This window comes from Nerophis lumbriciformis, linkage group LG06 (assembly GCF_033978685.3).
Source record: "Nerophis lumbriciformis linkage group LG06, RoL_Nlum_v2.1, whole genome shotgun sequence".
Classification (NCBI taxonomy): Eukaryota; Metazoa; Chordata; class Actinopteri; order Syngnathiformes; family Syngnathidae; genus Nerophis; species Nerophis lumbriciformis.
In genome coordinates, this window is record NC_084553.2 from 58,501,479 (window position 1) to 58,518,473 (window position 16,995).

Consider the following 16,995-nt stretch of genomic DNA (forward strand, 5'->3'; position numbering starts at 1 on the left):
TTATCTGGCTACACAGTGAGCCCATCAATGCATTTACAGTATTTCTTGTACACTGCAAAAAGTCAGTGTTCAAAAAAAAGAAAGAAAAAATACAAAAATAAGGGGTATTTTATTTGAACTAAGCAAAATTATCTGCCAATAGAACAAGAAAATTCGACTTGTCAAGACTTTCCAAAACAAGTAAAATTAGCTAACCTCAATGAACCCAAAAATACCTTAAAAGAAGTACATTCTCACTAATAAGTGCACTTTTCTTGGTAGAAAATAAAAAATGAGACCTTTTTGCTCAATATGTTGAAAAATATTCTTATATTAAGTACATGCTAGTGCCATTATTTTGACATGATATGCGCATCATGATTTTTTTTGTCATGCTTGAAGTAAGAAATGATTACTTTAAAAAAGTAGTTTTATACTTGTGAGTGTTGATGACACAGCTTTGCAACAGTTGATATTCTAGTTTCAAGCATGTTTTACTCAATATAGGTCATCAAATCTCAGCAACAAGCTGTAATATCTTACTGAGATAATTTAGGACCAAAACCCTTAAAACAAGTAAAACACTCTAACATAAAATCTGCTTAGTGAGAATAATGATCTTATGAGACAAAAAATAAACAAATATAACCCTTATTTGAGATATTTAATCTCACTTAGATTTCAGTTTTTGCAGTGTATCTGTAAAATCCATCAATATTTGTGCAAAAAAACACATTGTATTTCAGCATGTGATTTATTTTTTGCTCAAAGAAGAGGCACATAGATTATGTGTTCAGCCTTCATAATACACACTTTCCGTCACAGTGGCCTACATACAAAAAGTGTTTCATTATAAACTGGCACAGCCTTTAAGCCCAGTAGATGTCCTGTTTCTTGTCCTGTGTAATCCACTTTCCCTGTAACACCTTTATGTGAGTCATCAATCGTTGTTCAGAACTCCTCCTCTGCGTTTTGACAACGGGCATTCTTGAAGAGGCTCAGGCGGGCCAGCGCCTCTGCTAATGAGCGTTCCCCGTGCACTTTGTTGTCTCTCGTACGTACGTTGACGCTGCCGGTCGCCTTCTCCTTCTCGCCGACCACTGCCGAGGCGGGACAAAACAAACGGCTCACATCAAAATGCACAAGAGCTACTGTGAGGAACATAAACGTTCCACCAATTAACACTGTTAGTCTTTGTACCCCTTCTTACTGTGGAACCTCGATTTACGAAGCCCTCTATTTGCAAACTTTTTGATTTACGGACTTTTAGATCGAATCCAATGTGCTCAACGAACACTTCATTCATTTTGTGCTACGCCTGCAAGAAAAAAAGCAGGGCATAGTGCTTTAGCGTGTGTTTTTTCGCCTTTTGACAAGTTTTGTCCATTTTGCTAACTCAATGTAAGTCCCAAAAATGAAACAGACCAGCGTAGAAATAAGAATGGAATGGCCGTGGAGTTTAAAAAAAAAAGACTATTTGCAAGGAGTACATTAATGGCGCTCACAAACATGGAATAATTGCCTAAGCAGGCTTTGTACCACAGCAAGTTTTAGATGTGATGAGACCGGACTTTTCTGGAAAAATATGCCAGAGAAGACCTATTTCACAGCGGAAGAAAAGACATTGCCACTCAACTTTCAAGGCACACACATGCCCCCAAACCCCTTCGTATAGTCCCTCAGTTTACTGCTTTCTCTTCAGTTCCTCTGCCGATGTTAATATTGTGGATTTCACTTTTTTTTTTAAATGTTTATTATTGTAGCAATCTGGTTGTTAAAGTTAAGGATTTTTGTGATTTCGGATCGTTTGTGAGGGCACCAAAAGGACTTCTGTGTGTGTGTGTGTGTGTTGTATTGTTCAGCTTCTTTTGGCTTGTTCAGTTTGTTTTGGCTTGTTAATATAAAGATAACGTTGAGCTTGTCATGTTTGTACAATATACATTACTGTATAGCGCTTTATATTGTGTTTAAAGTGTACACACCTTCACTAAAATATGGACTTTTGTCGAGGCAAGAACCCATTATTCATTTTTACATTGTTTCTTCTGAAGAAATTTGATTCACTATACGAACATTTTGATGTGCGAGCCCATTCGAGAACCAATTAGGTTTGCAACTCTAGGTTCCACTGTACCATGTCTGCTGTAGTGCGTGGGGTAAAGACTTCTACTGCTTGTATCAGATCACATCGTAAATATAATAATGGCCACCGAGTGGTAACAACTTATCATTTACCTAAATGGATAATTACAGGTGTGATGTTTCTTTATTCTTGGGTTCATACTTCATACTTCATACTAGAGATGTCCGATAATGGCTTTTTGCCGATATTCCGATATTGTCCAACTCTTAATTACAGATTCCGATATCAACCGATAGCGATATATTCGACAGTCGTGGAATTAACACATGCCTAATTTTGTTGTGATGCCCCGCTGGATGCATTAAACAATGTAACAAGGTTTTACAAAATAAATCAACTCAAGTTATGGAAAAAAATGCCAACATGGCACTGCCATATTTATTATTGAAGTCCCAAAGTGCATTATTTTTTTTAACATGCCTCAAAACAGCAGCTTGGAATATGGGACAAGCTCTCCCTGAGAGAGCATGAGGAGTTTGAGGTGGGCGGGGTTGGTGGGGTGGGGGTCAGGGGTTGTATATTGTAGCGTCCTGGAAGAGTTAGTGCTGCAAGGGGTTCTGGGTATTTGTTCTGTTGTGTTTATGTTGTGTTACGGTGCGGATGTTCTCCCGAAATGTGTTTGTCATTCTTGTTTGGTGTGGGTTCACAGTATGGCGCATATTTGTAACAGTGTTAAAGTTGTTTATACGGCCACCCTCAGTGTGACCTGTATGGCTGTTGACCAAGTATGCTTGCATTCATTTGTGTGTGTGAAAAGCCGTAGATATTATGTGACTGGGCCGGCACGCAAAGGCTGTGCCTTTAAGGTTTATTGGTGCTCTGTACTTCTCCCTACGTCCGTGTACACAGTGGCGTTTTAAAAAGTCATACATTTTACTTTTTGAAACAGATACCGATCATTTCTGAAATTACATTTTATCTGTGCTGTAAAGTTCAAATTTGAATGACAATAAAAAGGAAGTCTAAGTCTAAGTCTAAAGCATTTATCGGCCGATAGTATCGGCAGCCCGATATTATCAGACATCTCTACTTCATACTACATACAATGTTACCGTACAGTTTGACTAATAAAAGTATTTCCCTACCGAGAATGAAGTTGTATTGGGCCAGCTGAGCGTTGCGGATTTTCTTATTTAAAAGGCATCCAGAGTCCAGGTCAACGTCGGCCATCATACCGGAGTCTGTGAACTGCTTACAAACCTAATTGGATGAGTATGTGTCAGTTTGTTTTGGGCTACAACATATATACTACAGTTCCTTCAAGCGGGACTCACCTTTTTGGCATAGTCCTCACAGGAAGGGTTGACGGGCACAACCATCACCTGGCGTGGAGAAATCCACAGAGGCCTGGCGAAGAGACAGATAAACAGCTTTATTTAATCTTGTCCAATACATTTTCTTACAGTCAGCTTAGGAGACAACTCACCATTTCCCTGCGTAGTTCTCAGTCAAGATGGCGATCATCCTCTCCACGGAGCCCAAAATGGCACGATGGATGATGACCGGGCGAGAACGGTCGTCACCGTCCTTCCTGTAGCAAATCACAACAAAAAGCAATATTAAAAGTCGTACTATGACTGTAAACTTCCTTTTTCTTCTAGGGGTTGTTGACGTGGGTATCGCTAATCAATAGCCTTTCACCGAGTCAGCAACTAGCAGTCAGTCAATGATTCATTGTAAGTCCGTCAATGAGTTGACCAGTAAATTAGTCTTTGAGGTCCCTCATAGAATTGGTGACAAAGTCAAAAAAGGGGTCATATTATTATTTTTTCAGTCTGTTAGTCAATGAGTAATCCTTAGTGTACTAAAACAAAGCCTGTGCAGAGCGTCTTAAGTTTCGACAAAGCGACTCACCCCACAAAGGTCAGGTCGAAACGGATGGGAAGCTGGAAGTCCAGTTGAATGGTTGCACACTGGTGGTAACGTCCAATGGCGTCTTTGATCTTAATGTCAATCTATAAGAGCACATATATCTGTAATGTTGGTGTACGTTCTGGAGAGACTGCGAAATATGTTCATAAGGTACCGACCTTGGGACCGTAGAAAGCTCCGTCTCCTGGGTTGAGCTTCCAAGGCTCCCCAAACTCATTGAGGCTGTTTTCCAGTTGCTAACGAGGATGAGTCAGTGTTACAAATGGAAAAGCATCAAAGGGGATCTCAATGGGAAGCAGTAATCATCATTAGATGACTTAAATAGCGACTCTCTCATTAAAAGATATCACACTGAAAATGTACTCTGTTCTTGGCTTTGGCCTTATTAGATACCTTCTCAGCCTGGTTCCACACAGCGATGTCACCGAGGTACTTCTCTGGACGAGTGGAGAGATGAAGCTGGAAGGAGAAGCCGAACACATCGTAGACACAGCGCAGGAAGTCCAGGCAGCCCTTCATCTCGGACTCGATCTGACGGAGAAACGTTAAAAGCATGAATCGATGATGGCATTTAACATCTTTTGCATACAGTATGTGGTATTAGTCAATACAGGGCATGATATGCTGCTGTTCAACAACAAACAAAAAGGGTGTTCCAAAACCTGCAAACAAAGATTTTACAGTAGATTAAATCAGATATAAATATATTGATCCTCTGGGATTCCAATAGCAGCAACACCATACGCAGTATACGAGACAATAGCAACAGCAGCAAAGCAAAAAGAATAAGAGTTTTAAAAGAATTTGCACTTTTTGGGGGGAATTTTGCCTTTTATTCACAATCCTTATTTGAGACAAGAACACTTATATTTGCTCGTAACTCGTAAATAAACGCTAGCAGAAGTTTAACATTGGGGTTAATGAGATTTGCTTTATTCCACCTATAAAGCGCTCTAAAAAACATCCAAAAACCTTCAACAGTTTATATACATGCTGTAAGTATGTAGTAACAGGCAATAATAACATGAAATTAAATAATTGCATATTTTGGACAATTTAACCATACGACGGCTTATTAATTTGACAAACCATCACAACTCTTATAGATTGTCTTGTCTCTGGTGAAGGCGGTTTTCTCCGCTCCCTCCTTCCCAGCTTGCTCTCTTCGTTTTTGTCTTGTATGAACTTAACAATACCTGGTGTCGAACTCTGCAGATCGGCCCCAGTCCACAAAAACATTTCAACATCGCACCCAAGATAATTGGGCATACATGCACGCACCCTCCCCTCCCCCAACCCACGCCTTCACCACCAAATGTAATGTGTTTATGTGTGCATTGCAAATGAGGTTTTTTCCCTTGGGTCCAGCCTTTGACTGATATTTTTTTACTCTTCCCCCCTTTCCCAATATCACCTTTGTCCTACTTTTTTTAAGAAGCGCCGTAAAAATGGCTGCTCCGTTGGCGGTCTCGTCTTGTCTCCCTGTAACGTATGTTTGCTCTCGTGGGACTGTGCTGAAAATGTACTTTTCAGTTCTTATGTGTCTTGTACATGTTAAGAATTGACAATAAATCATCTTGAATCTCAACGTTCACTATTTACTACAACTACTAATCATGGCAGACTTCATGAGAGACAACGACTACTTTGGGACAAATGATGAGCCAGAACCTTATATTTTTGAGTTTGAGTATACGGAGGATAAGTTCCAAGTTTTAGAAGCACAATGCTAGACAGATCCCGCAAGTAACACTATCGCTAAGTGTTAAACATAAAAAACAAACTATGAACATAATAAAACAATCACTTACTCTACAATGTCTTCTCTCACTGGGATGCCAAACAATGGAGTGTTTGGATGAAGAATTAATCATAATCCTCACGATATTAAAAATAAGAAAAAGGTGTCGCAAACGAGCGTCTTTTCTTGTCTTAAGAGTTGAATGTCAGTTGACCTACTTTTCGGTTCATGGCCACAACTTCTACGAAAAAGTGTGATGCATGATTTATAATCTAGAACAGTGGTTCTTAACTTGGGTTCGATCGAACCCTAGGGGTTCGGTGAGTCGGGCTCAGGGGTTTGGCGGAGGTCAAAACACACCCGACTCATGGTGTAAATAAAAACTTCCCCCTATCGGCGTATTACGGATACAGCAACAGCAGAAGTCAGACTGATTTGCAGATGTGTAATTTGTTGTGAGTTTATGCACTGTGTTGGTTTTGTTCTTTGAACAAGGTGATGTTCATGCACGGTTCATTTTGTGCACCAGTAAAAAAAACATGGTAACACTTTAGTATGGGGAACATATTCATCATTAATTAGTTGCTTATTAACATGCAAATTAGTAACATATTGGCTCTTAACTAGTCATTATTAAGTACTTATTTTAACCCTAACCCTCTAACCCTAACCCTAACCAAATAACTCTAAATTAAGTCTTTGTTCCTTAGAATATGTTCCCCTAGTGTCCAAAAAATTCTAAATTAAGTTTTTGTTACTTAGAATATGTTCCCCATTCTAAAGTGTTACCAAAACCATATACCGGTAATTTTGTCTTGAATTTGAAAAAAAAAAAAAAAAATTATTTTTCACTAAAGAAGGGTTTGGTGAATGCGCAAATGAAACTGGTGGGGTTCGGTACCTCCAACAAGGTTAAGAACCACTGATCTAGAATTAACTTTCACCAGCTCTGAAGGGATACAACAGCTTTGATTGATTGATTGAGACTTTTATTAGTAGATTGCACAGTACAGTACATATTCCGTACAATTGACCACTAAATGGTAACACCCGAATACGTTTTTCAACTTGTTTAAGTTGGGGTCCACGTTAATCAATTCATGGTAACGACGGTGGTAGCTCACGACGCCGCTAAAAGTAGTTCCTCGGCATTAGCACTAATAATAACATAATTGCTAATTCTTGGTTACGGCATGTAAATGTAGTATTGTTGGCGGTTTTTGGAAGTTTTTAGGGGGCTTTATAGGCGCAGTAGAGTACTCCCATTCGGTGCATTGTTAGCCACCTTGAACTTACTGTATATTACAAATTTGAATGCATACAAAAAAAAAAGTGTTTTTGTCTTACAAAGGGATTGTGAATGATAGGTAAAACTCCCCCAAAAAGCTGCCAAAAAAGGCGTTTAAGTTTCATAGCAACAATAAAAAGACAAAGGAATTCCAAAAAGGGGGCATTGCACCTCTGTGGTTAGGCCGTTATATTGTAGAAGGAACTCATAGTCAAGTGTTATTTGTTTACCAAGAGAAAAAGATGTTAGTTACCTGATCCATGGTGCAGAAAATGTGGGCGTCATCCTGCTGGAAACGTCGCACTCTGGTCAGCCCGGTGAGTGTACCGGACAGCTCGTTGCGGTGGAGGACCCCGAAATCAGCAAACCTGAGAGGGAGCTCCCTCCAGGAGCGAGGCCTGTGCCCGAACATCAAGCTTCAACAGAAAAAATGGAATTCAAAAGATGGCTCGACACGGGTGGTTTGTTGTCCAGCTCACCAGTGGCCAGGGCAGTTCATGGGTTTGAGCGCGAAGGTGTCCTCCTCCACGGGAAAAGAGAACATGTTTTCACTGTAGTGCTGCCAGTGGCCTGACGTCTCCCATAGTTTGCTGTTGTAGATGTTGGGGGAGGCCACTTCCTGGAAGCCTCTTCTCCAGTACTCGCCCTAGAACCAAACACTCAGTTTTCAGTACCAGTGGCACAGTAAGTGTCCACCATTATGACTAGAGATGTCTGATAATATTGGACTGCTGATATTATCGTCCGATAAATGCTTTAAAATGTAATATCGGAAATTATCGGTATCAAAAAGTAAAATGTATGACTTTTTAAAACGCAGCTGTGTACACGGACGTCGGGAGAAGTACAGAGCGGCAATAAACCTTAAAGGCACTGCCTTTGCGTGGCGGCCCAATCACATAATATCTACGGCTTTTCACACACACAAGTGAATGCAATGCATACTTGGTCAACAGCCATACAGGTCACTCTGAGGGTGGCCGTATAAACATCTTTAACACTGTTACAAATATGCGCCACACTGTGAACATACACCAAACAAGAATGACAAACACATTTGGGGTGAACATCCGCACCGTAACACAACAGAACAAATACCCAGAACCCCTTGCAGCACTAACTCTTCCGGGACGCTACAATATACACCCCCCTGAACCCCTCCTCCTCTCTCAGGGAGAGCATGTCCCAAATTCTAAACTGCTGTTTTGAGGCAGGTTAAAAAAAATAATGCACTTTGTGACTTCAATAATAAATATGGCAGTGCCATGATGGCATTTTTTTCCATAACTTGAGTTGATTTATTTTGGAAAACCTTGTTACATTGTTTAATGCATCCAGCGGGGCATCACAACAAAATTAGGCATAATAATGTGTTAATTCCACAACTGTATATATCGGTATCGGTTGATATCGGAATCGGTAATTAAGAGTTGGACAATATCGGAATATCGGATATCGGCAAAAAAGCCATTATCGGACATCTCTAATTATGACTTTTGACCTAGAGGGGCCACATTTCCAGACAACCAAGGACCGGGGGGCCAGAATTCTCTCTTCACTATTAGTCTTGTTTTGCATACTCCAGAGAATTAGCGTCCTCTACAGAAGACATTTGATTTTGGTGTATTTATTCTATCAGAGTTACAGGAGCGCTCTGATGTTTCTAAAGACATTCAGCAAAAAAGCAAGTCAAATATCATCTCAATGACAGCACTCTAGTGTTAATAAGAATCTGCTGCAAATATATGTGAGTCTCTCACAAGTTTTTTTTTAACTAAATTTGTGGGCCACCAGTTGAAAAGGACCTAAAACGGAGCCTTGAGGAACGCTACTAGTATTACAAATGAGTACTGAATGCATCTGAAGTAAACAAGCTACAGCAACACATTAGTTCAGGGGTGTCAAACTGGTTTTCACTGAGGGCCACATCGTAGTTTTGGCTGCCCTCAGGGGGCCGCTTGTTACCCTGACTAATTTATGAACATACATTTATATGAATTCAACTCATATTAAACAATTGCCTATGCATTTGATTTGTTTTTGTACATACACTGTCAAAACCACTTTAGATTTGCAGTAAAAAAAAATGGCAGCTTAGTCATCACAATTTTACTGTAAAATTTACGGTGGTTTTTACTGCCTATTACTGTAAATGTACTATAGTTCTTTTACAGTAAAATTCTGGCAACTGAGCTGCCATTTTTTTCACCTTAAGATCTAGTGTCATTTTTACAGTGTACAATTACAGTTTGAGAATGTTATTAAAACAGCATTCTATCATCTTCGTAATATCGCTAAAATGTATCCAATTTTGTCCACAATCAACGCTGAGATCAGTCTTCATGCTAGACGGAGATATATATATATATATATATATATATATATATATATATATATATATATATATATATATATATATATGTATGTGTGGGAAAAAAATCACAAGACTATTTCATCTCTACAGGCCTGTTTCATGAGGGGGGGTTCCCTCAATCATCAGGAGAAAAAAAATCTCCTGATAATTGAGGGAACCCCCCCTCATGAAACAGGCCTGTAGAGATGAAATAGTCTTGTGATTTTTTTCCCACACATACATATATTGCGCTCTACTACGGTATCGAGCACTATTTTTTGGATAACCTTATTAAGACATATATATATATATATATATATATATATATATACACACACACACACACACACACACACACACACACACACATACACACACACACACACACACACACAGTAAAGGCCAAAAGTTTGGACACACCTTCTCCTCATTCAATGCGTTTTCTTTATTTACATTGTAGATTGTCACTGAAGCTATGAATGTGGAGTTATGTACTTAACAAAAAAAGGTGAAATAACTGAAAACATGTTTTATATTCTATTTTCTTCGAATTAGCCACCCTTTACTCTGATTACCGTTTCGCACACTCTTGGCATTCTCTCAATGAGCTTCAAGCACACCTGTGAAGTGAAAACCATTTCAGGTGACTACCACTTGAAGCTCATTGAGAGAATGCCAAGAGTGTGCGAAACAGTAATCAGAGTAAAGGGTGGCTAATTCGAAGAAACTAGAATATAAAACATGTTTGTTAAGTACATAACTCCACATGTGTTCATTCGTAGTTTTGATGCCTTCAGGGACAATCTACATGTAAATAGTCATGAAAATAAAGAAAACACATTGAATGAGAAGGTGTGTCCAAACTTTTGCCCTGTACTGTATATAAAAAAAACATAATCCAAGTGGTTTCTTGGATGTTGGTACTTTTTTTTTTTTTTTTTTAACAAGAGGACCAGCCAAGCCCAGCAGCAATGCATCCTTGAGAGCCACGCGGGGAAGCTGGCGAAAGTGACACACTCCCTCACACTGCGACAGACTGAAGCCACGCGCTAATGATCTTACACCACCGCCTGTGCACCATGAGACCATCTTGGCCTTGTCTGCTGTGAAAGTCGTCCATGTTGTCAGCCAGGAAATATGTCACAGGGACAAGTTACACTATACGTCCATACACTCTTAAAACAGAACTTGTCTTCAACTCTTTAGAATTCAGGTTAATTTTTAGTGTTTAGTGTCGATATTTCACACTAAAACAGTTTATTGAGTTGTTGTTTTTTCATGTTTACATTGTGTATTACAACATTGGGCAAGTTACTTGTACTAGTTACAATAATTATTTACCTTCAAAGCTAGGACAGACAGTTTTAATTAAACTATTGTTTCCTATTGAAAACCAAGTGCTTATCTACCGTATTTTCTGACTATAAGTCGCAGTTTTTTTTCATAGTTTGGCCGGCGGTGCGACTTATACTCAGGAGCGACTTATGTGTGAAATTATTAACACATTACCGTAACTTTTTAGCTCATTCACGTAAGAGACTAGACGTATAAGATTTCATGGGATTTAGCGATTAGGAGTGACAGATTGTTTGGTAAACGTATAGCATGTTCTATATGTTATAGTTATTTGAATGACTCTTACCATAATATGTTACGTTAACATACCAGTTGGTTATTTATGCCTCATATAACGTACACTTATTCAGCCTGTTGTTCACTATTCTTTATTTATTTTAAATTGCCTTTCAAATGTCTATTCTTGGTGTTAGGTTTTATCAAATACATTCCCCCAAAAATGCGACTTATACTCCAGTGCGACTTATATGTGTTTTTTTCCTTCATTATGCATTTTCGGCAGGTGCGACTTATACTCCGGTGCGACTTATACTACGAAAAACACGGTTTGTCAAAAAAGTGGAACATTGTAGATTATCCAGAAAAAGTCAGGCTTGTGTTGGCTTTCCAAAGCCATGATGTAATATTGATATCACTGTTGGATCACCTTGACCTCTGCCACTCTGCAACCAAACGACTGTTCATGCGGTGAGTAATTGATGACAGGCTTTTTTCTACCAACAGGAATAGTGGTGTCAGTAGCTGTGTTTCCATTGCAGTTTTTCGCAAAATAAAAGAGATTATTTAAAAAATGTTGACAGAGTACATTTGCGACTAGTGGGCGTTTCCATTAAAGGGTGTTTTGCGTCATGAGCCATAATTCTCGTAAAGTATCGTCCATGAGACTCTACTTTGAGGCAGGAGACTAAGGTCCATCCAGACCCACACCTCCCGCCACCTGAACAGTTTTTTCCCCTCGGCCATCAGGCACATGAACAATAACAAGATCTGATAGCTCAGTTACAGCTCATGTTATTCTAGTCTGTGTTATATGTGTTTTATGTTGCACGATTGCACCAAGTAAAATTCCTAGTTTGTGAACCCGTTCTCAAACAATGGCAATTAAAACTATTCTGATTTAGGTTTCCATGGTTTTGGAGCTGTGATAGCAATTGCAGCCACTGCTGTTTCCGTGATTTCAATGGATAACTCAAAGGCAAAGGCCACAAATATGGTATATGGGTTATACTTGTATAGTGCTTTTCTACCTTCAAAGGGTACTCAAAGCACTTTGACACTATTTCCACGTTGACCCATTCACACACACATTCACACACTGAGGGCAGGAGCTGCCATGCAAGGCACTAACCACGACCCATCAGGAGCAAGGGTGAAGTGTCTTGCTCAAGGACACAACGGACGTGACTAGGTTGGTAGAAGGTGGGGATCGAACCAGGAACCCTCAGGTTGGCAAAATGTGCGTTTTTCAGCCAGGTAGCCCTACTTGAAAGTTTTCCACTTGCGTATGTGCCACAGCTTTTCGAACCCCTTTGCTCTCATTTCCCTTTCTAGTTACTTGTAACAATCTGCATTACACTGTCGTATCTACCGGTAATATAGCTGTAATGTTTTTATCCAAAATTAGAGATAGGAAAACTTCAGTCCACAAATACTGCACCATCTTGTCTCAGGTCATGTCGAACCCCCCCCTCCTACGTCATGCCCGGTGTTTAGGTGCCCTGTAAATGCCGAAAAAGGGCTTACATCCTGCTTTCGTGACACACTTCTTGATCGACACATTTGAAAAACCACCTCATGAGAGCGAAAATATGTTTTAGCAATATTTGAGAGCTTTTTGGAAATACAGGTTTCCATTACTAGTTTCTTATTGCAATATTTAGGTTTTGCTGATTTCTAGGGGTAATAAAAATGTTGACATTTTACATTACATATTTATGCCCTTTTTCTTCCATTTTTACTAGGTTGTTTTTCAACTAGGGCTGCAACAACTAATCGATTATAAAAATAGTTGGCGATTAATTTAGCCATCGATTCGTTGGATCTATGCTATGCGCATGCGCAGAGGCAATTTTTTTAAATTTTATAATTTTTTTTATAAACCTTTATTTATAAACTGCAACATGTACAAACAGCTGAGAAACAATAATCAAAATAAGTATGGTGCCAGTATGCTGGTTTTTCTCTCAATAAAATACTGGAAAGGATAGAAAAGTAGTTTGTCTCTTTTATCCGATTATTAATCGATTAATCGAAGTAATAATCGACAGATTAATCGATTATCAAACTAATCGTTAGTTGCAGCTCTATTTTCAACAATCAAAAATTTGGGGGCTGCAGGGCGCTAATGGCTCCCAGGCCACACTTTGGACATCCCTGATCTAGAGCAGTGTTTTTCAACCTTTTTTGAGCTAAGGCACATTTTTAGCGTTGAAAAAATCCGGAGGCACACGACCAGCAGAAATAATTAAAAAACAAGTCAGTTGACAGTAAAAGGTCGTTGTTGCAATTGTTGGATATGAATTTAAACCATAACCAAGCATGCATCACTATAGCTCTTGTCTCAAAGTAGGTGTACTGTCACCACCTGTCACATCACCCCCTGACTTATTTGGAGTTTTTTGCTGTTTCCGTGTGTAGTGCTTTAGTTCTTGTCTTGCGCTCCTATTTTGGTGGCTTTTTCTCTTTTTTTTTTGGTATTTTCCTGTAGCAGTGTCATGTCTTCCTTTAAGCGATATTTCCCGCATCTACTTTGTTTTAGCAATCAAGAATATTTCAGTTGCTTGTGTCCTTCTCTTTCTATGCCACATCAATGTGGAATGCGCTCCCAACAAGTATAAAAGAAAGGGCATCTCTATCCTCCTTCAAAACCGCAATAAAAGTACACCTCCAGGCAACTTCAACCCTAAACTAACACCCTCCCCGGATTGTTAATAATCAAATGTACAAAAAAAAAAAAAAAGAAAAAAAAAAAAAAAAAAAAAATCAAATGTAAACAATCAAATGCGGATATTTTTCTTATGCCTTCTGATCTCTCTCTCTATGTCCACTACTTGCTGTACACATCCTACCAAGTCAGACCTACACTGTTTCAATATCCATTTCTCTGTTCTCAATTGTTGATGACTGATGATAACAACCAAACCTAACCCCCCACCCCCCTCCACACCCCGAATTGTAAATAATGTAAATAATTCAATGTATATACCCTGATGATTATCTTGTGTGATGACTGTATTATGATGATAGTATATATGATAGTATATATCTGTATCATGAATCAATCAATCAAATCAGTGGACCCCGACTTAAACAAGTTGAAAAACTTATTGGGGTGTTACCATTTAGTGGTCAATTGTACGGAATATGTACTTCACTGTGCAACCTACTAATAAAAGTCTCAATTAATCAATCAAAACCGTCTTTGTGGGGGCATTGTTGATTGTCATGTCATGTTCGGATGTACATTGTGGACGCCGTCTCTGCTCCACAGTAAGTCTTTGCTGTCGTCCAGCATTCTGTTTTTGTTTACTTTGCAGCCAGTTCAGTTTTAGTTTCGTTCCACATAGCCTTCCCAAAGCTTCAATGCCTTTTCGTAGGGGCACTCACCTTTTGTTTATTTATGTTTTAAGCATTACACACTTTTTTTTACCTGCACACTGCCTTCCGCTGTTTCCGACATCTACAAAGCAATTAGCGACCGGCTGCCACCTCCTGATATGGAAGAGTATTACACGGTTACTCTGCCGAGCTCTAGACAGCGCTGATATTCAACAACAACACATAATTTGCAGACTATAATTACTGGTTTGCAAAAAATATTTTTAACCCAAATAGGTGAAATTAGATCATCTCCCACGGCACACCAGACTGTATTTCACGGCATACTAGTGTGCCGCGGCACGAACAGTGGTTGAAAAACACTGATCTAGAGGAAGTAAACTCCGTAGCAAAGATACTGTATCTGAACAAGCAGAAGCATCACCGCCGTTGGCAGTGGCGAGCAGTGAGGGAGGCTTCCTGCCCGAGCAAACTGGTGGGAGCTTACTGATTTCTGGCGTATCGCACCAGGGCCGAGGCGTGTGGTGGAACAGCGTGCTACACCCCTGATGGGGGGATTCAGTCTGGTATAAGCCAACGTGTCCACCATCTTGTAATATCCTCCCAACACACCTGCACTGTACGCCTTGGGTACTTAACTACCTACATCAATGTCCGACAATTCGACTGCAATGTTGATAGTCGGATCAGACTCCTCCAAATCAAATTGTCAAATAGTCGACTATTTCAAGACACCCCTATTGTCATGCTTCCTTTCCGTTTTCTTTGCTTTCCTGCACCAAAAGTGCAAAAGACAAATAACATGACGACAAATTTACAAAATCATAAACATTATCATAAATCAGCATTGTCGTGACCGCCTTTCACCATTAAGACTCACAGGCTGTTTAAAGTCTGCACTTTGCCTGAGTGGAAAGAAAGCACCTGTGTGGCTGCGCCATCATGTAACGCCTCCTATTATGCTCGTCCACGTCCGCGAGGTCAAAGACTCCCGAGAGTTAAAGACCCTGCTGATTGCACAACGTTTAAACGGGAAGTGGTCTGAAGTTTAACGACCTCACAGTCAGAGGCTATCTCAAACAATCAGTGTATGGTGAAAGTGATAGTGTATGATTGTGCATGACAGAATCTATGAATGGTTGCTGAAGAAGCACCTAAGTGTGAGTTTTTGTTTATGAAACATTACTGATAAAACATTTTCAAACATTAAATCAACATCCTTTCTTCATTCATTCTGTACTTCTTAATCCATATTTTCTGTTTTTCATGTATAACTAGGTGTTATGACAAACATAGCATAATAGAAAATGAACAAAAACATTAAACTTCTGATTAGTAGGAATGAGGCTGGGCAAAATGTTTAAGCTATAAGAGCAGAGGAACCCATTAGAAACCCTTAGCAGGGGTGTCAAACTCATTTTTATTGAGGGCCACATTGCAATTATGGATACCCTCAGTGGGCTACTTGTAACAATGAATATTTATGAATATAACCATATATCTTTCTTAGGCAATTTGCATAGGCAAAAGTTTTTTATTGTTATATTTTTCACATACAGATTTGATGGAAAACTTAATTTGAAATAGTAAGTTAAGGTGACAAGCAGATATTGAAGACTATTTTTGATAACCACCCCAAAAAATGTTTGGAACATCTTCTTGCCTGATGGGATTATATTAAAAAGTGTAGAACATATGCATTTGCAGGCAGTACATTCTTCTGTCAAATTTGATAACAAATACACTTAACCAGAAAGTGCTTGAGTATTTCCAGCCTTTTGCAGGTCACGTAAAAGTCACGTGACAGGATACATAAAATCACACGACGGGCTACATGACATCACATAAAGTCACCTGACAGGCAATGTTATGTTAATTGTTTTATTTTTGATTGATTGATTTTTCTTTTTCTTACTTTGTTAGATTTTTTTAGGAATGAAATAAATAATTTAACTGAACTGAACTGAACATAAAATCACATGACAGCATACTTGCCAACCCTCCCGGATTTTCCGGGAGACTCCAGAAATTCAGCGCCTCTCCCGAAAACCTCCCGGGACAACTTTTCTCCCGAAATTCAGGCGTACCTGAGTGACGTGTCGACAGCCTGTTTTCACGTTCGCTTTCCCACAATATAAACAGCGTGCCTGCCCAATGACGTTATAACTGTAGAATGATCGAGGGCGAGTTCTTGGTTTCTTATGTGGGTTTATTGCTAGGCAGTTTCATTAACGTCCTCCCAGCGCGGTAACAACACACAACAACAGCAGTCACGTTTTCGTCTACCGTAAAGCAGTTCATCTGCCGTAAACAGCAATGTTGTGACACTCTTAAACAGGACAATACTGCCATCTACTGTACATGCATATGTGACAAAACATCTAGGGCTTTTAGAGAGTGCAGTGCACAACTGCACACACAACAAGGAGACGAAGCAGAATGCATCATCAGAGAGGGTGTTCAGCATGGTTAGAAAAATAGTGACAGAGAATAGAACAAGGATGGACAATTCAACCCTTAACTCAACAATGAGTAGATGAGTGTTATGTGTGTGTATATGTGTAAATAAATGAACACTGAAATTCAAGTATTTCTCTTATATATATATATATATATATATATATATATATATATATATATATATAAAATAAAATAAATATATAGCTAGAATTCACTGAAAGTCAAGTATTTATTTTATATATATA

General features: G+C 39.2%; 1 protein-coding gene across 1 annotated transcript in view; it reads right to left on the minus strand.

Moving 5' to 3' along the window:
- Positions 1–624: 624 nt before the first annotated feature.
- The window catches only part of tars3 (threonyl-tRNA synthetase 3), a 29,183-nt gene continuing 12,812 nt past the window's right edge, over positions 625–16,995 (minus strand). Inside the window, exons 11-19 of the mRNA XM_061964585.1 lie at positions 7,503–7,669; positions 7,277–7,439; positions 4,388–4,525; positions 4,153–4,230; positions 3,977–4,077; positions 3,549–3,653; positions 3,397–3,469; positions 3,208–3,322; positions 625–1,079 (exon numbers count right to left, since the gene is read on the minus strand). Of these exons, the coding sequence (XP_061820569.1) occupies positions 931–1,079; positions 3,208–3,322; positions 3,397–3,469; positions 3,549–3,653; positions 3,977–4,077; positions 4,153–4,230; positions 4,388–4,525; positions 7,277–7,439; positions 7,503–7,669 (1,089 nt within the window). The 3' untranslated portion in view covers positions 625–930. The remainder of the gene's footprint in view (positions 1,080–3,207; positions 3,323–3,396; positions 3,470–3,548; positions 3,654–3,976; positions 4,078–4,152; positions 4,231–4,387; positions 4,526–7,276; positions 7,440–7,502; positions 7,670–16,995) is intronic.